Source organism: Mytilus trossulus, chromosome 1, assembly GCF_036588685.1.
Source record: "Mytilus trossulus isolate FHL-02 chromosome 1, PNRI_Mtr1.1.1.hap1, whole genome shotgun sequence".
Taxonomy (NCBI): Eukaryota; Metazoa; Mollusca; class Bivalvia; order Mytilida; family Mytilidae; genus Mytilus; species Mytilus trossulus.
Genome location: NC_086373.1, coordinates 89,422,179 through 89,447,223, shown reverse-complemented (window position 1 = coordinate 89,447,223; position 25,045 = coordinate 89,422,179). Strand labels below are relative to the sequence as shown.

General features: G+C 33.1%; 1 protein-coding gene across 1 annotated transcript in view; it reads right to left on the bottom strand.

Moving 5' to 3' along the window:
• Positions 1-24,629, bottom strand: part of LOC134689609 (galactoside alpha-(1,2)-fucosyltransferase 2-like) — a 29,859-nt gene extending 5,230 nt beyond the window's left edge. Inside the window, exons 1-2 of the mRNA XM_063549582.1 lie at positions 24,422-24,629; positions 3,339-3,378 (exon numbers count right to left, since the gene is read on the bottom strand). Of these exons, the coding sequence (XP_063405652.1) occupies positions 3,339-3,378; positions 24,422-24,445 (64 nt within the window). The 5' untranslated portion in view covers positions 24,446-24,629. The remainder of the gene's footprint in view (positions 1-3,338; positions 3,379-24,421) is intronic.
• Positions 24,630-25,045: the final 416 nt, after the last annotated feature.

Below are 25,045 nucleotides of genomic sequence, written 5' to 3'. Positions count from 1 at the left end.
CCCATGGCACTGTTCGTTGGGGAATGATGGAATGACAGAATGGCAGAATGACGGATAAGAGTATTAAACTATAAGGCCCCGACCAATTTGATGCAGAGATGATAAAAAAGTTATCTTTAATGACAATAGTATCGAAACTATTCAAATATCCCTTGTGAATAATATAAAAACTATAAGGCGAAACTATTAAAATATCCCTTGTGAATAATATAAAAATAAGGAGATATTACGGGGCGCCGAATGGGACTCTTGTGGTTTTGTACAAAATTCAATTCTGTCATAATAAAATCATTTTTGTCTTACAAAACTATGTGCTACAGACTTGTTTTGTGAGAACTTCAATTTTGTGATGACAAAATTCATTTGTGTAGACAAAATTCATTTTGGTCATGACAAAATTCATTTTTGTCTAAAAGGTATGCAAATATTTGCATACAAAATTGACTTTTGTTACCTGATATGGAAATTAAATCATAAAAGTCAATTGTGTGAGGTAAGATTCAATTTTGTGAGACAAAATTGACTTTTGTGAGACAAAATTGACTTTTGTGAGACAAAATAGATATAGGAAGATGTGGTGTGAGTGCCAATGAGACAACTCTCTATCCAAATAACAATTTAAAAATTAAACCATTATAGGTTAAAGTACGGCCTTCAACACGGAGCCTTGGCTCACACCGAACAACAAGCTATAAAGGGCCCCAAAATTACTAGTGTAAAACCATTCAAACGGGAAAACCAAAAGTCAATTTTGTTAATTTTGATGAGACAAAAGTCAATTTTGTCAATTTTGTTGAGACAAAAATCAATAGACCACTTTCGAGTTCATCCGTCACCGGCAAAAACTCGTCAATTATGCACGCCTTTATGACGTCATTTACCAGATAGAGGGGTCGCCTGTATCCCTGCACTATTTACGTTCATCAAGCGTCTTAGTGATCGTCTTTGTGCAAAATAAACAAGAAATAATGGTTGCTCTGTAGGTACTTACTGACAATTCCCTAATGACAGCAGTGTTGATTGTCAATTTTGAGAATTCAATTTGCCGAATAATTCGTACAATATAGAATTATAGTTTTCCAACAACTCGCTCAACATTGGAAGGGAAGTGACGACGCCCCTAAACGCACAAATGACGGTGATAAAGGCGCGCATAGTTGACGAGTTTTTTTCCGGTGACGGACGAACTCGAAAGTGGTCTCTTTTGTCAATTTTGTTGAGACAAAAATCAATTTTGTCAATTTTGTTGAGACAAAAATCAATTTTGTCAATTTAGTTGAGACAAAAATCAATTTTATCAATTTTGTAGAGACAAAAGTCAATTTTTTAAAATTTTGTTGAGACAAAAATCAATTTAATCAATTTTGTTGAGACAAAAGTCAATTTTGCCAATTTTGTTGAGACAAAAGTCAATTTTGCCAATTTTGTTGAGACATAAGTCAATTTTGTGACGACAAAATTCATTTTTGTGACGACAAAATTCAATTTTTGTGACTTTTGTTACCTGATATGGAAATTAAATCACAAAAGTCAATTGTGTGAGGTAAGATTCAATTTTGTGAGACAAAATTGACTTTCGCGAGACAAAATTGACTTTCGTGAGACAAAAATCAATTTTGTTGAGACAATTCAATTTTGTCAATTTTGTTGAGACAAAAGTAAATTTTGTCTCACATTGGTCAATTTTGTCTCACAAAAGTCAATTTTGTTGGTCACATTGGTCAATTTTGTTGATCACATTGGTCAATTTTGTCTCACAAAAGTCAATTTTGTCTCACAAAAGTCAATTTTGTCTCACAAAAGTCAATTTTGTGTAACAAAAGTCGACTTTGTATGCAAATTATTTCACAGAATCCTAACTAAACTAATTTGAATACAAAATTGGGTTTTGTCGCCCAATTTTCAAATTAGGTAACAAAAGTCAAGTCTGTGTAACAAAAATGAATTTTGTCATGACAAAAGTGACTTTTGTCCGCTGATATATAATTTTGTATGACAAATTTTAAATTTGTAGTATGATACAAATTTTGTTAAACTGAACTCATTTTTGTTGAACAAAAGTCACTTTTGTCCGTACAAAATTGAATTTTGAGTACAAAACCACAAGAGTCCCATTCGGCGCCTCATAGATATGGTATGATTGTGAATGGGACAACTATCCTTCGAAGTTTAAATGAAGTGGCTGTATAAGCAATTATAGGCAACCGTACGGATTTAAACAATGAAAAAAACCCATACCGTATAACATTCACGAAGAGTGTTAAAAGGAAGCATTGCCAATGAAGACATATTGCATTCAATTCATTTGTTGCTAGCAAACGAACCCAATTGACAGAAGTAATCGAATCCTTTCATTTATATCATGAGTTTTATAAGCTGTCTGTTTTATTGTGTAGGTTGTTGATCATTCCTTGATCTCATTCCCCCCCCCCCCCCCCCCCCCCCCCAATTTACCTTAATAAGGTGTCATTATACAGACTTTATAGTTTTCTTGTGACAGTGTTTGTTACGTTTTTGTTATAATGACGTTACATCTTTGTTTTGTTGTTTTATTTTCATTTTCCAATGTGTAACTGTTTTCTTTTTCTTTTTGATATGTTTATATATGGTACTTTTTCATGTATCCGTGAATCAGTGTATTTTTGTGATTTTCTTTAGGTAGCACTCCACAGTTAGTTGTGTAGTTTCGCAGTTTGGCCCCTTGGATTTTTCAAATATTAGAGCTAGTGTGCAACAAAATTCATTTTTGGATAGCTGAGTATCAAAATAGCCTTCGAATTGGGTTTAAATGAACTTCAAGATTATGTTATGTATGTAAAATAGGTTGTTTTCTGCATGACAGTCCGTATTTTCATGTCCGTACCATACATTGGTCCGGCAATTATTGTAATGTTTTTTTTCAACTTTTTATCCCACAAACTTCGTGATTAGATTTTATGAAAAAATGAGGCGAAAGACGCCTATTTTTTATTTGATCATTAGGAAGATGTATGTCAACAGTTTCTAAAAAGGTATCACTCAAAGGCATTGAAATTCTAGTTTGATCCAAATTTTGGGGGGATATGTGAAATGTTCACCCCCTTTTTGCAATATTTTATGGTAAATAAATGCAGAATGTTGCCATTAATACACATAAAAGGAATTATTTTTCACCCTTTTAACTTTTGAAAATCAAATTCATGGAAGATACTGATTACAAGCATATGCACATGTACAAAACAAACAGTTAGGTTTATGTATTCGAAATCCAGGAATGGGATATGAACATTTTGTGGCTCATTTTTAAATTTCATTTTCTAACTGTGGCGTGCTACCTTAAGCCTTAAATGTTATCTTACATTTTCCTACATTCTTCAATATATCCGTAAATGAATTTGTCTGAAATATAAAAGCATATAGATGTATAACTTAAAAGTGGTTTTACAATATGGTTCAAAATGTATAATTTCCACCTTTACACCATAAACTATACTTAACAAAAATAAAGTTTTGGGTTCTGAGAAATTGAAAAATATGTTAATTTATTTGAGTATTAATCCTGCTATGCACTAGACCGACACGCTGAGCAGGAGTGTTAACGGCTAGATCACAAAGTAACAGTCCGCAGGAAGACATGCTACCTTACCCGGACACATTATTCTGAGTCCAAGCCGACTAGTCTTTGCTCTTACTACTAAATACCGTGTTCGTAGCGGAGAAGCAGCCAATATCAGTTTTTAAGTTTTTGGTTTGACCTGGCCGTTGTTCAAACAAACGACCTACCGCACTCGAGGTGAACACACTACCACAAGATCACTGCTTCTTAAAATTGATTTTAAGACAAAAACTAAGATTTTACCATTTATTTTGATTTGTCAATAACGTTGAAATAACTTGATAAGATCGGATTACATGAACCTTTTCATATCGCATGTATCATCAGCCCTAGGTTCAATATCAGCCCAAGTATGCATGGCTTCAACCATGAGAAAAATAACAGATTCATATATTGATCCTTTTACGTGATTCCCAAATAGAAGTTCAAAGAGTGAAAAAGTTCACAACGTCGGACCCGAAATTTAGTACACTCGATTCAAAATCTTTCTATCATATGCCTAATAGAGAAGAAAAACATTTTAATATGGTCGAATCGACAAAAAAAATTCAACAAATATACAAACACTGTTTGGTCAACTTTTTTTAAACTAACTTTCGAAAGTTTGTTTGAACTTAAAAAAAAATGCATTTATTTGATAATTACTAGTTGTTGTTTTTTTAGTATTTTTTTGTTTTGTTTTTGTATTATTAATTTAAACAATATACTTTCCAGTATCCAAATAATTGTTTTGTACACTACTTTGTAATGGTTTTCACTGAAAACATAGCATTGAGGGGAATTTTCCGTAATTTGCCGAGTATCACCGGAATGCAATGCGATGCTTTGGTTGTAATATTTATTTTACAATTTTTGATAAGATTTTTTCCTGATTCCTAATATTATCAGATTATTACATGGCATTTTTCATATCGCATGTATTATCAGCCCTAGGTTCAATATCAGCGGCCCAAGAGCCGCATGGCTCGAGGGCTGACATTAACCGAGGGCTGATAATACATGTGATATGAAAAATGACATGTTAATATGATCTTTTTATCATATTCTTCAACAGTAGAGAAAAATAACAGATTCATATATTGATACTTTTACGTGGTTCCCGAAAAGAAGTTGAAAGAGTAAAATGTTCACGGACGTCGGACCCCATCTTCGCTAGCCAAGGGTTACGATCCACTCCCGCTCTCTTCACCCTTGGCAGATTGAGCCAACATTTGTGATATCAATGTTGCGCCATCTATCGGAAGTTTAAAGTCACGCCCATTCCGAATAAATTATTCTTGACCAATGGTAGCACTTGAACTCTTCAATTCGGAGATGAAAACACGGTAGCGTCTAGATTCTAACCACTTGGTAAAGCCGGAAACGAAAATATATGTCAATATGCATGCATTTGTGCATGAAACATACACAGAAACTTCTATAAGTTGATTAAAAACATTCAAGTTGTCACTAAATATAGTCCTATGTTTAGTGATGTAAAGACTTGTTGCACAATAAACACGTGGCAATTGTTTACAAACACTTTCAACATTTACACGTGATCATGTTATAGGCGCTTTTTGATTGGATGCAGCGAGTATCTACTGCAACCAATAAAAATCCTTTCCTTGTGTCTCCGAAATATTATCTCAATCCGCCAAGGGTGAAGAGAGCGGGAGTGGATCGTAACCCTTGGCTAGCGAAGATGGTCGGACCCCAAATTTGATACATTCAATATGAAATCTTTCTATGATCTTCTATCATATGCCTCAACAGAGAGAGAAAAAAAACATTTTTATATGGACGAATCGACAAAAAAATAATATATATAATGAACAGAATCAGGCAGTGGTGGAAACATGACAAATAAAACCCCACCCAGTTTGACATTGATTTCAGTTCATAAAATTTAGTTATGTACAAAAATAACACTCATTTCCCTTTTCTGTTCTGGTAATAGAAGATACAATTTGGTTGAAATGCACTAGAAATGAACGAATAAGGGGAGATAACTCTGTAATTTGCTATCATTCTAACCAATTTTCTGACCAAGCCCAAACACACACAAACAAAAGACCAATTATTTTTAACTCAGGATGATGGTTAGTATTAAATAGCATGATTAGCTCTGTTGGTTTTTTCTGACCATGTTTTGATTTTTACCTAAATTGCCTGATTCTTACAAAGACTGGCACTTAAACAAGAAACAAAACAGAGATTAGTTGACCAATTCGGACAGAGTCTATCTGCTGATATGACAAACTCATCAAGAGGTGTGTTTTATGCTTCATACAAAACAATATTTTGTTTAGAGCCATATTTACTCAATCTTAAAGTGGCAGATAGATATATCTACAGTAAATTTAGATGTTCAAATATCAAAATCGCTATCGAAGTTGGTCGGTGAGAATTACACCAAGAGAAAATCGTATATGCTGTCACTGCGATTCAAATACCATTGGTGACGAATATCATTATTTTTTTGTATGTTCCAATAAACAAATTATGTCTTTAAAGGTATATACCTACATATTACATAAAAAATCCTTCCCAATTAAAAGTTATCGGTCTATTATCACACTGTAACGTGCCAGTGCTAACAAAAATGTGCATGTTTCTAAGACATATTAAAAAATATTTTCCTTATTCATAGCATGTTACAATACAGTCGGGATCCTACCTCGTCAAAATATTACATAAAAAATCCTTCCCAATTGAAATTTATCGGTCTATTATCACACTGTAACGTGCCAGTGCTAACAAAAGTGTGCATGTTTCTAAGACATATTAAAAAATATTTTCCTAATTCATAGCATGTTACAATCCAGTCAGGATCCTACCTCGTCAAAATTATCTCCCCATTACGCCAGTTCATTTTCACAATCGTAGAAACGGGAGCCATTGTAGGGATGACGCGCTACCAATTTTGCTCTTGGAAATCAACATTGCACCATTACGATCCTTATATGTCAGTTGTATTTTTAAAGACAAATGTATCAACTAGCTAATGAGCATCAGTTAATAATCTTGTCTGCATTGATTCAACTTAAAACTATTGTCTGATTGGTTGTCAGGTGGAATTTTCGAAAATTCATAAACATTTAAAAAAAATTCTAATTAAATATTTCGTGGAAGGGCAGACTAGATCTTTTTAGTGTATGAAGACTATAAACTCTAGTTATCACAGACACAAAAAAGTAGAATTTTTCGAAGATATGCATTTTCATCATCCAATTTGAAAGACTGTCGTCAAGTACTTTCAGTAAAAAAAATAGCTATTCGAACACACCTTCTCTGTTTTTGTGACTCATTAGATAGGTATTTCACTTGACCCATATATTTCATCCTTTAGTACTGTGACTTTTTTGTGCTATAAAGTCAACCTGTAGCTTTAATATATAAAAATGACAGAATCTGAAGCGAGACGATGGATGAAATATTCTTACTTTGTACGATATCAAGACAAAATACTCAACTCAAACACGCCCTTACATAAAAAGGTGCACTCGATTTTCTCTTTTCGATACAGTTGTTACTATTGTTTTTTGATTTTTTTCTTCAGTCACATAATGGAAGGGCAGACACGAAAATTACTGAACTAATAGATTGATTTATTTTTCGTCCGTGGTATTTTTTTCAAAAAAATCGGAGGTTATGCATTTTTTTCATCTAACTTGAAAGATCCCCATGTCGTCGACTTGATATCTAATTGTTCTGCTTAACTATGAACTAGATAAATTGAAAACTTATGCAAATGGTGTTTTTAAAATAAAACACCTCGTAATTGAGAAGAAAATTGCAATTTTGTTTGTTTCTATTAACTTTAAAAAAAATTGTCACTATAGTGAACAATACAGTAAACATTTATCGCCTTCTCTAACAAAGAGCTTCGATTCTTTTGTTCTATTTCAACCTGGTTTCCGACTGTGAAAGCGTTGACCGAAGTACATTTTGTATGAAGTCTAAAAATGTGCGCACGTTCAACGCTTTTACACACCCTATGAAGTTTAAAAAAGAAGCATTCAATACTTATAATTATATTTTTTTTATCTAGGATCATGAAAACACGATTTTAATTAAGTTTTAGAATCATACACAAAACAGTGTGGCTGTTGCTATTGATTGACGTCCTAAATTATCCCATTGACTGAGACAGATTATCTGAACGTTTGTCTGTAACGACCACTGCTCACTATGTACTTGTTAAAGACACTTAAACTGTGGGATTACCAAAGGTTTTCAATACCTAAATAAAGTAATTCGAAAAATTAATCACGAATAACACGATGTTATGATTTATATCAATAATACAAATCAAAACATCGTATTATTCCTGATTATTTTTTCGGATTATTTAATTATAAAAGGCGTTAAGAACCTTTGGTTACCCTACAGTTTAAATTCTATAATAAGTACGTAGTGAGCAGTGTCGTTACAGACAAACGTTCACATAATCTGCCCAAGTCATTGAATGAATTAAGTACGTCAAACAATGGCCACAGCCACACTGTTTTGTATATGATTCTAATTCACATGCGCACTTTATTGTGGGACCTTGTGTCATCATGAATGATACATTTTATTGTGTAAAGCAATTGCTAAAATAACGCGAGATGTGCAGTTAGCCAATCAGAATAACGTATAATATTATAATGAAACATACATCTAATGTAATTATATGACTTTAAATGTCATATAATATTTATCAAATTCAAAAGAAAATCATTGGAAAAGTACATGACCATTATGTGAACCCCGTCCTCCCCGAAAAACAACCACAACAAAAACAAAAACCACAAACAACAATAGTATATATACAACAGCAACAACAACAAAAAACGATTCGCAGGGGGATTTAGTTTGATAATACTAATATAATATTACTAGTATATCTATTTGTCCTAGTTAAAGAGCGAAATTATCGTTTCAATTATTATCATTTATCTATGAGATGAAATTCTCCCAAAAATATACGGTTCCAAAAAATATAAGGTTCACAATAAATCAATGACTAACCAACTAACCGTTCTTATATTTTGCATAATTTGTTCCAAAAAGCAACACAGAAAATCCAAGTAATATAATTCATTCCATTTATTTTCTTAATATATCAGTTGAGGTTTGATCGCTAATTACAAGGCTTGATATAAGGTTTTGTTTTAATATAATTTTACTGGATAAAACATAATTTTCGCGTTTCATAAATTATTTATCAGGCCAATTAGAATCAATATAAATATATATGATACTGAGGGAAACTAAACGTGATTTTAAAATGAAGATATATGTATATTTGTTTATTTACCTGGTAAATTTTCTTTTGTCTCGACGTATTGAAGTACACAGCAAAGCTTTAATGTCTTTTATCATATACTTAGCATTGATATGATAGCTTTTGCATATGTGTAATGAGCTGAAGTACACAGGCCATAATTTCCCACCCATGCTGATAACCCATATCAGCCCGGGCTGATAACCCATATCAGGGGCATCTCGTGCAAAAACCCATAACAGTGCTTCTCGTGCAAGTTACTTCCGGTGTTTTTGGTTATCGATTGTTTACTTTTCCATTGTGACGTCAGATATATTTTATGACGACGTCAAAATTTACAGGAACTTTTTTTGTGGGGATAGTTTAGTACTTGCTAAAAAATGCCATTTACAATTAAGAATCATTTTATAGTACAACAAACATGGAGAAATAATGATCTTAAAACTCTTCCAAATTTTCAATGTTTCAAATTGCCTCTATAGGAAATGTTACCATACATATATATCATGTTTATGGAGGTAGTGATGCTGCTGTTGGACAATTATAGTATATTTGATTCATAATTTAACTTCTTTATAAAGTTTTTGACTGTTTTATTTATTGCATTTGTTTATTTGCCTTACATAAAACTATTGTCGGAAGTATATGATAAAGCGATTAATACGTGGCCTTTTCCATACCAGCCTGGGTATCATCCCTCGACCCATATCAGCACCTCGACTCCGTCTCGGGCTGATATGTGGGTCTCGGGATGATACCAGGCTGATCATATAGAAAAGGCCATGTATTAATCTCTATATAACAAATACAGAGAGGAATATTTCTGGAAAACAGATGTTTGAGCTCTATTACTGGTTTATATCATGGTTCGGGTGATAACGATATCTGAGCTCTATTACTGGTTTATATCATGGTTCGGGTGATAACGATATCTGAGTTCTTTTACTGGTTTATATCATGGTTGGGGTGATAACGATATCTGAGCTCTATTACTGGTTAACATGGTTGGGGTGATAACGATATCTGAGCTCTATTGCTGGTTTTTATCATATGTTTAGTAGTAAATACAGTAGTTTTGCATATGTGATAAATAGCCTGCTGTTTAATCCATATCGCGCAACTTTGATGCGCACCCTTTATCGCTTACCCTTTATCACACCCCTACCCTTTATCGCATACCCTTTATCGCACCCCTACCCTTTATCACACCCCTACTTTTTTTTTTTTTTTTTTTTTTTACATAAAGTCAGTTTTATTTTTTTTTTGCTCAAGAAAAATTTTCCTCAAAATAGGTCAATTTTTTTAATGATGTCATTGTTTGGTATGTGACGTCACGAACGTCAAGTTCTCTATATTGTATGTGACGTCACGAACGTCAAGTTTTAATATTCTAAGCACACTAAATGCAACTATAAAATGTACAAAACACACAAATAAGTACAATAATAAACAAAATATTTTTTTTAAAACAACAGCACACAAATTGTAAGATACTTCAGATAAGTATTTGAGCAGTTCTTTTAATGCCTTTGAAACAAGACAAAAGTAGAACTGAACGTAACCTAGTACTATGGGTCAGAAAACAGTTCATATAATATAATACTCTTCTGTTGAAATATATGATAAAGCGTATAATACATGGCAAAATCCGTATCACATGCCGTATCACCCTCGACCAATATCATCCCTCGGGCCTAAAGGCCCTTGGGCTGATATTGATGTCTCGGGATGATACGACATATGATACGGATTTTGCCATGTATTATTCTCTATACATCATGGTTCGGGTGATAACGATATCTGAGTTCTATTACTGGTTTATATCATGGTTGGGGTGATAACGATATCTGAGCTCTATTACTGGTTAACACGGTTGGGGTGATAACGATATCTGAGCTCTATTACTGGTTAACATCATGGTTGGGGTGATAACAATGTCTGAGCTCTATTACTGGTTATCATGGTTGGGGTGATAACGATATCTCATGATATAGTCAGTATCAAAAACGAAACTACCTATTATTCTGTTTATCGGTAATTAGGGCCTATGACGTCACACAATGTATTATACAAATATAGCCTTTGTATGAGGTCGATACAAGGATATATTGACCTGAAAAAAGTATATTGACTGAGGACGAAGTCCGAGGTCGATATACTTCTTTGGGTCGATATATCCTTATTGACCTCATACAAAGGCTATATTTGTTATATTATTAATTTCCGACCATATTTGTATCAAAATCGTCATTTAGGTTTGTTGTAATTTTATAGCTATTACATTGTCTCCTTGACAATAACAACATATTTGTTATTGTTTCATTTTTTTTTTTATTTTTTACATTTTATGTATTTGAAGATTTTTTTCGGCAAATAATCGATCACAGATATCATGTGTTTCGGTTTTTAGATATTCTAAAAATAACCGTGCGATATGCATTTTGCCGGTCAATATGCTTTTTGCTATACGCCGTTTTCTCTCTACCTTCGAAAATATAGTTTAACATGTGACTATGCCTAAACGAATCAAATTTGTTAAATAATACGAATTAATAATAGTGCCTAATATTTTCAGTGATACAGCCAGTAGGTTGATACCCGAAAATATTAGACAGTAAGATCAAAGATAATACGAATTACCGATAAAATGATGTATCAGCTCTATTATACAAATATAGCCTTTGTATGAGGTCGATACAAGGATATACTTCTTTGGGTCGATATATCCTGTATTGACCTCATACAAAGGCTATATTTGTTATATTATTAATTTCCGACCATATTTGTATCAAAATCGTCATTTAGGTTTGTTGGAATTTTAAAGATATAACAATGTCTCCTTTTTTAACAACAAATAAGTTGTTATTTCATTGACTTTTTTTTTGACATCTTACGTATTTGAAGATTTTTTTCGTCAAATTATCGATTACAGATATCATGTGTTTAAAAACGTTAAACAATATCCTGAAATTCATTACATGACGTCACAAAGTATATCGGTTTTTAGATATTCTAAAAATAACCGTGCGATATGCTTTTTGCCGGTCAATATGCATTTTGCTATCCGCCGTTTTCTCTCTACCTTCGAAAATATAGTTTAACATGTGACTATCCCTAAACGAATCAAATTTGTTGAAATATACGAATATATAATATTACTGGTTATCATGGTTGGGTGATAACGATGTCTGAGCTCTATTACTTGTTATCATGGTTGGGGTGATAACGATGTCTGAGCTCTATTACTGGTTTTCATGGTTGGGTTGATAACGATATCTGAGCTCTATTACTGGTTATCATGGTTGGGGTGATAACGATGTATCAGCTCTATTACTGATTATCATGGTTGGGGTCATAACGATGTCTAAACTCTATTTAGAATGAAATTCAAAACAGTGTGGCTGTGGCCATTGATTGACATATTAAATTCATCCATTGACTAGGACAATTTAGGTGAACTTTTGTATGTAACGACAACTGCTCAACATGCACTTTTAAAAGACTCTTAAACTATGGGGTCACCAAAGGTTCTCAACACCTAAATAAAGTAATTCGAAAAATTAATCAGAAATAACACGATGTTTCGATTTATATCAATTATATAAAATCAAAACAAAGTTTATTCCTGATTAATTTTTCGAATTATTTTATAATTAAAGGCATTTAGAAACCTTTGGTGACCCCACAGTTTAAATGTCTATCGTAGGTACGTCGAGAACAGTGGTCGTTACAGACAAACGTGCACGTAAATTGTCCCAGTCAATGGATGAATTTAATCTGTCAATCAATAGCCACAGCCACACTGTTTTGAATTTCATTCTAATAAATACTAGTAATTTTATACCTCTATAGAACAGGTTGGGAACAAATCCTCTTTATGGTAATTATACCTGTATAAAGTTCTTAGTCAGATTCTTACATATGGAAAAACCGGTTTGTTTTTCATTTGCGGAGACCTGAACAGCACAGCAGATGTGCAGATATGGAAGACTTTATTCCTGGGGTTGATGATATTATAACCCGACCATTCTCTTCTAGCGTGGAATATGTGTTCGGATAAATTGGCAAAGTTTCATGATGAAAACAAAAGTAAAGAAACAGAAGTGAAAAAGTTCGATTTTTCTAACATCCCAAGCTCTTTTTTGGATAATCGGTTACGAGACATTGAAGATTTAATTCTACAGTTGGATAAGAACACTGTGAATCAGGATGGCATCAATAAATTGTATGCAAATTTTGTAGATATACTAAAAAACGAAATGACAATTGCCTAGACTATAAAACTGTCAAACTACAAGATGGACAAAGTAATAAGAACAGGCGCACAAAGAAACCTTGGTGGTATGAACGTCTTACTGTGCTTTGGAACAAAGTCTGTGAAGCAGAGAAAGACATGCTTAAATGTAAGATTACGTCGAGAAAACGCGAGTTTAGAAGTGTGTTTATTATGAAAAGGAAAAACTTTGACAGAGAAACGCAACGTGCAAAACGACACTATTGGAGAAAGAAAGTATTGAGAATTGATGAAATCGAAAGTGGTAACCAACGCGAATTCTGGAAAGAAATTGGACGAATCGGTATTGGACAAGAACGTCGTAAACTATCCCAATGGAAGTACAACTACAGAATGGAGAAATCACGAATGATAAAGACAGTGTTCTATCAGGATGGAAAAATGCGTTTTATGATTTATTAAATGCAAACGATGACAGTAATACACCGGAAACTTCAATAGACTCGCAACGTATTCATTAGCCTGGTATCAAATGTAGAGGATTTGATTGTATTGATCGTACCATTTTATTTCGGAAAGTTCAAAGTATTGGTATTCACGGGAATATATATAACGCTATTCAGTCCTTGTATAAAAATGTGGAATGCTGTGTGAGGATAAATGGCTGCAAAACAGACTGGTTTAATGTGATTTGTGGCCTAAAACAAGACTGTTTATTATCGCCATTACTCTTCAATTTTTTACATTAATGACCTTGCGACACATTTAACATCTTTAAATTTAGGAGTTGATAATGGAGGTGAAAAAGTTTCGGGTTCATTATATGCTGAAGACCTAGTGTTATTTGCCAACTCAAAAAATGAACTGCAAACGTAATTGGATTCAATGAATATATGGTGCGTCAACAATAAAATGTCAGTGAATGGAAACAAATCAAGTGTCTTACATTTCCGTCCGAATTCTTCACCAAGATCTACATCAAATTTTAAATGTGGAAATATAACTTTGAAACAGTCGATTAGTATACATATCTTGGACTCGTATTAACAGAACATTTGGACTACCAGATCATGGCTAAACATGTTGCAGATGCCGCCAACAGAGCTTTGAGACTTTTAATTTCGAAACATAAATCGTTTGGAGGCTTTCCGTTTCGAACATTTTCTAAACTATACGATTCAACAGTTTGGAGCACTATCAGCTATGGAGAAGCAGTATGGGGAGATAAAAACTTGTCCTGTGTAAACGCAGTTCAAAATAAAGCGATTAGATTTTTTATGGGTGTTGGACGATATACACCAATCACGGCGATTATCGGTGACTCGGGATGGATACCAGCTAATATAAAACAATGGAACAGTGTCAGTAACCAGTGGTGGAGGCTAAAACACATGGACCGTAATAGACTTAACTACAGAACTTTTAAGTGGTCAGTAGTTTGTAGCTTGAACGGACGTAAATGTAAAAACTGGAACTATAGAATCCGTCAACATTTTTTATCAGCAGACATGATGATTCTGTATAACGCCGAAAATGTGGATAAAGCCTTGGTTAAGAATGTACTGTATGACAAACTTTTATCTCAATTGTACGGTGAATGGTCAAACAATCTCAATAAAACTGTATCTCAAAGGAATGGTAACGGTGGAAATAAGTTGAGGACATATAGAACTTTTAAAACGTCATTACACACCGAGGAATACATGCACAAAGTTATAGTTCCATCACATAGAAGAGCATACGCGCAGTTTCGGTGTGGTGTTGCACCGATTCGCCTAGAGACTGGAAGATTTGAGAGGCTACCCGTGCAACAACGGACTTGCGAAACTTGTAAAAACATTGTTGAAACTGAGGAACATGTCTTGTTAGAGTGTCCGTTGTACGATGATCTGCGAAATGAGCTTTTAAAATTGTTGTGTCAGAACACTCAAACTTTTAAAATTTTTCCAATCTGGATAAATTGTCTATTGTTCTAGCCAGTAACTGTGATAGTATTATAATTTATAGTGCTAAAATCTGCAAATTTATTATAGATAGAAGACGTCGATTTTTATATCGTTAAACATTTTTTTTTCTTTTATTTATTTAACTGTAAATATAAATATTTAAAGGATTTTTTTTAATCTAGCTTTACAGTGATATTTATTAGTATTACCCGTCTCTCATAATTCTTTTAAGAATGGCATTATTTTTTTATATCATTGTATGTGTTCGTGTAATATGTTATGTATTGTAATATTAATAGTGAGACGTAAATAAACTATTTGTATTGTATTGTATTGTATAGAGGGATAATTCTTCTATAATATTATCCCTCTATAGAAGGGTAATTTTGTTAACACTGGATTTAAATCAAAATAGGGCAGAAGAATTTTATTTCGTTGTAACACTTCCGGGACCAAATGAGATTGTGCTGCGCATGTGTGAACTTCAGTGTGCTGATAGCTCTTGGGCAGTTCGGACGTAATTTGAATTGTCCTACTGACCTTAGATTAAATTAAACCAACGTAGTTGGTTTTCATTTTATTATTAATAAAATTTGATATAAAATATAAATAAAAGTTAGTAATCACCGGATGTAATTCGGAAAAAATTTACGACTTTCACCTGTTTTCGGCACTTTTCCGTAAACCGATTTTAAAGAAAACACATGGCGGAGAAAATGATTGAAAAGGGGTCCGCCTCTAAAAGAAAGTCTTCGCATGAAGACATCAGTAATACGGACGAAGATGAGCTTCTGTCCGAGAAGATTAATTCCGTTTCCAGCGCGGCTGGTAAAAGGAAACATATGAGTCGACAAAGTCGAAAGCTTCCGCGAGTGGCGGAGCAAACACTTCAAATTCAAGTGTAAAGGGTAAGAAACCAGCGAAGGTTAATAGTAATACTGAAACTCAAAACCCTGGCCCTTCTACCTCTTCAAAATTAGACAATCATGATGCATAAAGTTCTTAGTCAGATTCTTACATATGGAAAAACCGGTTTGTTTTTCATTTGCGGAGACCTGAACAGCACAGCAGATGTGCAGATATGGAAGACTTTATTCCTGGGGTTGATGATATTATAACCCGACCATTCTCTTCTAGCGTGGAATATGTGTTCGGATAAATTGGCAAAGTTTCATGATGAAAACAAAAGTAAAGAAACAGAAGTGAAAAAGTTCGATTTTTCTAACATCCCAAGCTCTTTTTTGGATAATCGGTTACGAGACATTGAAGATTTAATTCTACAGTTGGATAAGAACACTGTGAATCAGGATGGCATCAATAAATTGTATGCAAATTTTGTAGATATACTAAAAAACGAAATGACAATTGCCTAGACTATAAAACTGTCAAAACTACAAGATGGACAAAGTAATAAGAACAGGCGCACAAAGAAACCTTGGTGGTATGAACGTCTTACTGTGCTTTGGAACAAAGTCTGTGAAGCAGAGAAAGACATGCTTAAATGTAAGATTACGTCGAGAAAACGCGAGTTTAGAAGTGTGTTTATTATGAAAAGGAAAAACTTTGACAGAGAAACGCAACGTGCAAAACGACACTATTGGAGAAAGAAAGTATTGAGAATTGATGAAATCGAAAGTGGTAACCAACGCGAATTCTGGAAAGAAATTGGACGAATCGGTATTGGACAAGAACGTCGTAAACTATCCCAATGGAAGTACAACTACAGAATGGAGAAATCACGAATGTAGCAATCATGTCAATGTTGGTCTCAATCCAAGAAGGTCAGAAAAGACAATCTGACGATATAAAGTCTTTAAAAGATCGGGTACAAGACATTGAAGAATATGACGAGGTTAATAATTATGATGATAATTATGATGAAGGTGAAGAAAACCCCCATGATGATGGGGAAAATGTAGACAATGACAGTGAACCACCTGCTAAGAAGCAGAACAAAGATGATAATAGGTTTTCATCTATGTCTAAGAGATGTAAGGTTCAAGAACTTTGTGATGTCAAAATTGATGAGGTCTTGGCAAATAATGTCAATGAGTTGTTCAGGAATGGTATGAATGAGGAACAATACTCTGAGTTAACTAAAGATGAAAACAATGCAAGACCTGAAAATTGTGAAGGTTTATCCATAGTAAGAAGCACAATCTGCTGATAAAAAATTACAATTTCTTGAAAGAACTATTGTAAAAGCAGCAACAATTCTAACAAAAACTGTCAACAAAATGGCTATTGACGAAAACAACAATGCCAATGGTAACTCTGGTAGTGGAGAATACATTGACAAATGTAATGATGTATTGGCTTTGTTGGGCCATGCAAACCGCCAATTGAATATGACTAGAAGGGATTTTTTAAAGACCGAAATGATGTCAGAATATGTGCCTCTCTGCTCACACTTTGTTCTTTACACAAACAACCTTTTTGGAGATGATGTCTCTAAAGTTGCAAAGGACATTAAAGATTGTTCCAAAGTGGGAAACAAGTTGAAGATTGGTAATGGCAGAGGTAGAGGCGGAGGCTTCTTCAGAGGTGGTAGAGGAGGCCACAGAGGTACATTTAGGTAGCAATACACAGTTAGGAGTTTAGTTTCGCATTATGGCCCCTGTGGATTTTTCAAATAGGAAAGTTATTGTGTAATAAAATTCATTTTTAGACAGCTGAGTACTAATTTAGCCTTCAAAGATGGTTTATAAGGGCATCAAGATTGTTTTTAACATGTTTTATGGGCTATTTTCTGTTTGACAATCCGTATTTGCATAGCTTGACCGGCCATTGGTCCAGAAATTAATGTAATGTTTACAAACACTTTTTTTCTACACGAAGTTTTTGACGCAATTTTACAAAAAAATGAGATGAAAGACATATGATTTTCATTGGATCTACTGAATGATATATGTACACAGTTTCAGAAAAGGTATTACTTCAAGCGATTGAAATTCTACTTTTAGCCATATTTTGGGGAAATATGTGACATCTTTCCCCCCCTTTTTGCAATATTTTATAGCAAATAAGTGCAGATTGTTGCCATGGATACACCCAAAAGAAATTATATTTTACCATTTTATATACTGGATATAAAATCTATGGAAGATTCTGATTACATACATATGCACATATATGACACAAACAGTAAGATTAGTATTGCAAGAAAGCAATGAAAAGGGGATGGTAAAATTTATGGGAGCAAATTTTAATATTTTTTCCTAACTGTTTATTGCTACCTTATGGCATACTTACCAAGCTCAGAATTGTATAATTTAAGACTTTTCATACCACAAATCTATTGATATTTAGATTCTAAATCAACTTCTGAGGGAATTAAGTCTTTAAGAATGACAATACATGTCAATTTTATTGTTTACAGTCCTTAGCAACCAAAATTAGACATTTTGACACACGGCTTATATTTGTACTCTATCTGCTTAACCGTTGCTTCTGAAGGATTGGGGTGCATGTAGTAGCCTAAGAATTGAACGCGTTTGTTTTTTTCTTGCGAATATATCAAATTATTATTTTTATCAAGATTTCATGTTAAATTTTTGCATATATTAAATATATAGTTGAATCAGATGTAGGAAATTAAATCCCTACTACCAAGTTTTTTAATCAAGTCTTTGGTATGCAATAAACATAAAGATTAATATTTTCATGCTTGAAATTGCTAAATTATGTACAATTTTGCATCATCAAATATCTTATGAAGATGTTCAACTAAAAAAACTGACAAAAAAAGGAATAGTTTTAAAGATTTAGCCAACAATTGAGGTAAAAACAAGATTTTACACTTTGACTTGGCATTTTTCTTTAAATCAAGTTTTGTCACGTTTCAGTGTCAACTGCTAATCTTCATAAAATATTCATTACTCAACCAATTTTCAAAAATAAAAGGCCATTTTACTCGTTTAAGCTAGCAGAACACAGAAAATTAGTAAAAAGGGAGAATTGGAAAAAAATATTTACTATTAAGGTAGCAATACACAGTTAGGAGTTTAGTTTCGCATTATGGCCCCTGTGGATTTTTCAAATAGGAAAGTTATTGTGTAATAAAATTCATTTTTAGACAGCTGAGTACTAATTTAGCCTTCAAAGATGGTTTATAAGGGCATCAAGATTGTTTTTAACATGTTTTATGGGCTATTTTCTGTTTGACAATCCGTATTTGCATAGCTTGACCGGCCATTGGTCCAGAAATTAATGTAATGTTTACAAACACTTTTTTTCTACACGAAGTTTTTGACGCAATTTTACAAAAAAATGAGATGAAAGACATATGATTTTCATTGGATCTACTGAATGATATATGTACACAGTTTCAGAAAAGGTATTACTTCAAGCGATTGAAATTCTACTTTTAGCCATATTTTGGGGAAATATGTGACATCTTTCCCCCCCTTTTTGCAATATTTTATAGCAAATAAGTGCAGATTGTTGCCATGGATACACCCAAAAGAAATTATATTTTACCATTTTATATACTGGATATAAAATCTATGGAAGATTCTGATTACATACATATGCACATATATGACACAAACAGTAAGATTAGTATTGCAAGAAAGCAATGAAAAGGGGATGGTAAAATTTATGGGAGCAAATTTTAATATTTTTTCCTAACTGTTTATTGCTACCTTAGCCGAGGTGGCTACCGTGGAGGAAGAGGTGGCTTCCGAGGAGGAAGAGGTCGAGGTTCCGGCCCTATTCCAAAAAAACTCACAGAGAGGAGGAAATCCATAGAAGTATTAGATACATCAAATGAAGTAAGTCATTGTTTTAAAGCTGGTGTATTGAAAAAGTTTTCCAATGAATGGGAAAAAATTACCTCTGACAAATTTATTTTAGATATTGTAAGCCATTGTCATATAGAGTTCATAGATAATGTTGAACCTAAGCAAGACATTTTTAATGTTAAATCTGTCTTTAACTCAAAAGAAAGTGATATTGTTTCAAATGAAATTGAAAAGTTACTGGCAATTGATGTTATCAAAGAAGTTCAGTCAATGAAAGACCAGTTTTATCGCCTATATTTTTAAGACCAAAAAAGAATGGAGAATATAGAATGATTTTGAATCTTAAGAAGTTAAATGAATACATTGAGTATCATCATTTTAAAATGGACACTTTTGAAAGTGCCATTAAACTTGTAACTAGCAAATCATTTATGGCTTCTATTGATTTGAGACATGCTTATTATAGTGTTCCAATTGCAAAGGAACATCAAAAGTTTTTACGGTTTTATTGGAACGGAAAACTTTTTCAATACACATGCTTACCTAATGGGATTTCCTCAGCACCTATAATATTTACTAAATTATTAAAACCTGTTTACTCTAGTCTTAGAGTTTTAGGTCATTTGAATGTTGGTTACATAGACGATAGTCTTTTATTAGGAGAGACTATAGAAGGATGTAATAAAAATGTAAATGACACAATTGAATTAATGTCAAAATTAGGATTTGTCATACATGAAGACAAATCTGTTTTTCAACCATCAAAACAAATTATATTCTTGGGTAATATTATTGATTCAGAAAATATGATTATAACCCTTACGGCAGACAAAAAACAAAACCTAGTAAAAGAATGTAAATGGTTACTGCAGAGAAACTTAGCTAAGATTAGAGATGTAGCAAAAGTCATTGGACTTATAGTCTCCTCCTTTTCTGCCGTTAAATTCGGTAAATTGTTTTATCGTAACCTTGAAAAGGAAAAAAAAAAAAGCTTTAAAAAACTCAAAAGGAGACTTTGAACAAAGCATGCTTATTTCTAATCAGATGAAAGGAGATTTAGAATGGTGGGTTGCTATCGTGTCTACTGAATTAAGACATATATGTCATGGCAGTCCACAAATTCTGATTCAGAGAGATGCCTCATTATTAGGATGGGGTGGCATATTAAGTGATAATGAAATTGGAGGTAGATGGACAGAAAAAGAATAAAAATATCACATAAATTATTTAGAAATATTAGCTATATATTTTACATTAAAATCCTTTCTGCATCTGATCATAAATAAGCATGTGAAGGTTCTTACAGACAATACTACGGCAGTGGCCTACATATCAAATATGGGCGGCACAAAGTCCATAGATTGCAATACAATTTCAAGACAGATTTGGTTGTTTTGTAAAGATAATGACATCTGGTTGACATGCACTCATATAGCAGGCAAAGAAAATCTAGCAGACAAAAAATCTAGAGAATTTGATGACAAATTAGAATGGAAATTGGAAAGGTCTGTTTTTGACCATTTATGTACTTTGTGGCAAAGGCCAAACATTGATTTGTTTGCATCTAGATTAAACTTCCGATTAGAAAATTACTGCTCTTTGAAGCCAGATCCATTATCTGCATTTATTGATGCATTGATGAATTGGTCATATTTTCAGTTTGTCTATTTGTTTCCTCCTTTCAGTTTATTGAGCCGGTGCATTTTCAAAATCAGAGAGGACGGTGCAAGAGGAGTAGTTATAACTCCATTTTGGCAGACACAAACTTGGTTTCCGAGACTAATGCAGTTGTTAACAGACAATCCAATCGTTCTTTCAAAGAACAAGAAGATTTTGAATCTTCCTCACGATCCACAATCTGTTCATCCTTTACACAAGAAAATGAAACTAATTGCATATCTAGTGTCAGGAGTAGCTTAAGAGAACGAGGATTTTCTAAAGAAACAACCCACATACTCATGTCGTCTTGGAAATCAAGTACAAAGAAACAGTACGAAGTGTATATCAGGAAATGGTTCAAATATTGTAACAAAAAACAAATTAATTGCTTTCAAATTTCTGTAGGAACAGTGCTTGAATTTTTTACAACTTTCTTTAAGGAAGGTAATTTAGGTTATAGTAGTTTAAATCTAGCTCGAGGAGCTCTTTCGTCTTTAGGACTTACTATTGACAGTATTCCAGTTGGACGTCATGCAATGGTGATAATTAAAACACATGAAAGGAATTTTTAATCTTCGTCAACCCAGACCTAGATATGAATCTACATGGGACGATAGTAAAGTACTTCATTTTTGGCATAGCCTATCACCAGTGAAATATTTAAAATTGAAAGATTTAACATTAAAACTTACAATGTTAATAGCTTTGACAAATGCAGCTCGAGCTCAATCAATTCATTTAATGAATGTTAATCATGTACATTAAGTGAGGGGAGAATTTATTTTCGTTTTGAATGAACTTGTTAAACAAAGCCGACCTGGTTATAAGGAGCCAACTGTAAATATAAAGGCTTACCCTCCAGATAGGAGACTTTGTGTATATGTATAAAGAATATGTATTTCGTACCAAATTGTTAAGAGGAAAACATGAACCGTTACTTTTAAGTTATGTGAAACCACATCAGCCTGTTTCATACAATTTCTAGATGGATAAAAGTAGTAATGGCAAAAGCTAATATGGACATGTAACAATTTTCAAATCTCATTAAATCCCTTCAGTATTTACACAACTCATAAAATTACAATTAAACTTCGCCTTTTACCAAGGCAAGACTCGTTTAATTGTCAAATTATCCTTCTATAAAGGTATAAACACCTTATAAAGGGTTTGTTCTCAAGCTGAAAAGTGCTTCAATCAAATTCCAGGTAAGTTTTCAATGTTCTGTTCATGTACTTTTATATATCTATAGGTTCTGTCATGCCTTAAAATGTTCGTAGATGCATCAATTTGTCAGTACTTTTTATAATGAACCTTAAGGGAAGCTTATCAAACCTGCTTCCCAACTTAGTAAACTAAATATTTTTGCAACTTCTGTAAGAACGAAAAGATGAACAGCAAAATCCAGTTAGTTTTTAATATTCTGAATTGCAAATAAAATGTATGTTAAATTTTATTTATCTAGGTTCAGCCATGCTCTAAAACTTTTCCAGATGCACAGGTTTGTCGGTACACGGACATAGTAAAATTTGTAGAGAAAATACGTCCATATCTTTACGAAAAGGTTATGATGAACGGCCCCTGATGAACCTTAAGGTTCATGTGGACCCTATGGCTAAAATAGCCGTATTTTCATCTCAAAATTTACTCTGAGTACAGACAAACCTGGGCATCTGTAAAAAAATTCAGGCATAGCATGCCCTAGATAAATGAATTTTAAGTATGTTTTATGTTTTAGAAAAATAAAAACTTACCAGGATTTTACCGTGCACTTTTTTTCATTCCTCCAGAAGGTACCAAAATAAACTAAGTTGGGAAACAGGTCTGAGAACTTCCCCACAGGTAAAAATTAAAGTGAGCATTTTTAATTGACATGGACATTAGATGGACAATATATACCTGACAATAATTTGTTATTTAAACTGTGTACCTGAGTGGACCATATCAAGGTAAACTCAACTGTTTGTTAATTTTATCATCTTCTGCAGAGACGAAAAAAAGTGTACGGCAAAATCCAGTTAAGGTTTATGTACCCTTCTGTAGCCATTTTTGTACGAACTTTTCAAGCTTCAATTGTATTAAAACTACAGATAAAAAGAATAATAGAGATATACCGTTTTGTACATATTCTAAGGGGAAACTTGATGGAAAACATTATTTTTTACTGTTCCATTGCATTTAATAGAAAAAGAGGACTTTGTGGCAAATAAATCAAGATTTTTATAGAAAATCCACAGCCTTTATCCTTGTACTTTCATATTTGGCAGTTTGGTGACTGATAGATATAGGATTATTGCATGCAGTGCTACCATTGATTTCCTTAATACAAGTTTATAAATGTAGTTATTGGTTAAAACAAATATAAATATGGCCAAAATCAAGTACACCTTTTAGGGTGCGCTCGACTTTAGTGACTCAGCACGAGGTGTTATGGAGTTTACAGGTTGCTTAGAACTTTTTGTAAAAAATAAACACTAGCACATCATAGAAAATCAAGTAAGTAAGTTGTGTTTCAAATTTTAAAACAAAAATTTCTGTATTAAAGGCTGTGGATTTTCTACAAAAATCTTGATTTATTTGCCACAAAGTCATCTTTTTCTATCATATACAATGAAACAGTAAAAAATAATGCTTTGCATCAAGTTTCCCCTTTGAATATGTACGAAATGGCCTATCTCTATTATTCATTATATCTGTAGTTTTGTTACAATTGAGGTTTGAAAAATTCGTACAAAAATGGCTACAGAAGGGTACATAAACCTTAAGTTATGAATTTTCTAAATCATACAATGCATTTGAATTCTATTTATCTAGGGCATGCTATGCCTTAAAACTTTTCCAGATGCACAGGTTTGCCTGTACTCAGAGAAAAATTTGAGGTGAAAATACGGCCATTTTAGCCATAGGGTCCACATGAACCTTAAAAAAACTGGTAGTTCCATTTCTTTTGATTCATTTGAACTGGATATCAGCCTGTCTTATAGATAAGAAACTTACCCTTTCTGTCGTTATTTTTTTCATTGCTGTATTCTAAGTGTTCATCCGATTCGCCTTTAATTGTTTATACATACATACATGCATTTGTTTCTACAGTGAATAAAAAATCTTTCAACCGTGAACATGGTGAAATGGTCATTACTATTGATTTGTTGGGAACAAACCACCCTTGGACATGTCACGTGGACACATGATCTTGGGGATTAATAATTAAGAATATATGTAGAATGTATTCATACTGAAGCCGGTTAGTGTCAAGTTGGAGTTTAATATTTAAGTAGATATAACGACTTAGTAGGTCCAGTGTATATAAAGTGCGAATCCAGCTAGTTCATTTTTACTGTTATATGCGGGCATGTCTATTGTAGAATAAAGGATCATGGGAAAACTGTATTTGTTTATGTTTTGAAAAAATCAAGTTAAGTGATTTGAAGATAAGTTTGAACATATTTTCATTGTGATACGTCTTTATAATATACAAACATAGCATTAACGTTCAAATAAGTCTCGGTTATTGTATAGAAAGGTATATACTATGAAAATTAGAGCGCGGGGCTTTGCCCCAAGCTCTTATTTTCATAGTATATACCTTTCTATACAATATCCAATTTAGCACATATTTAC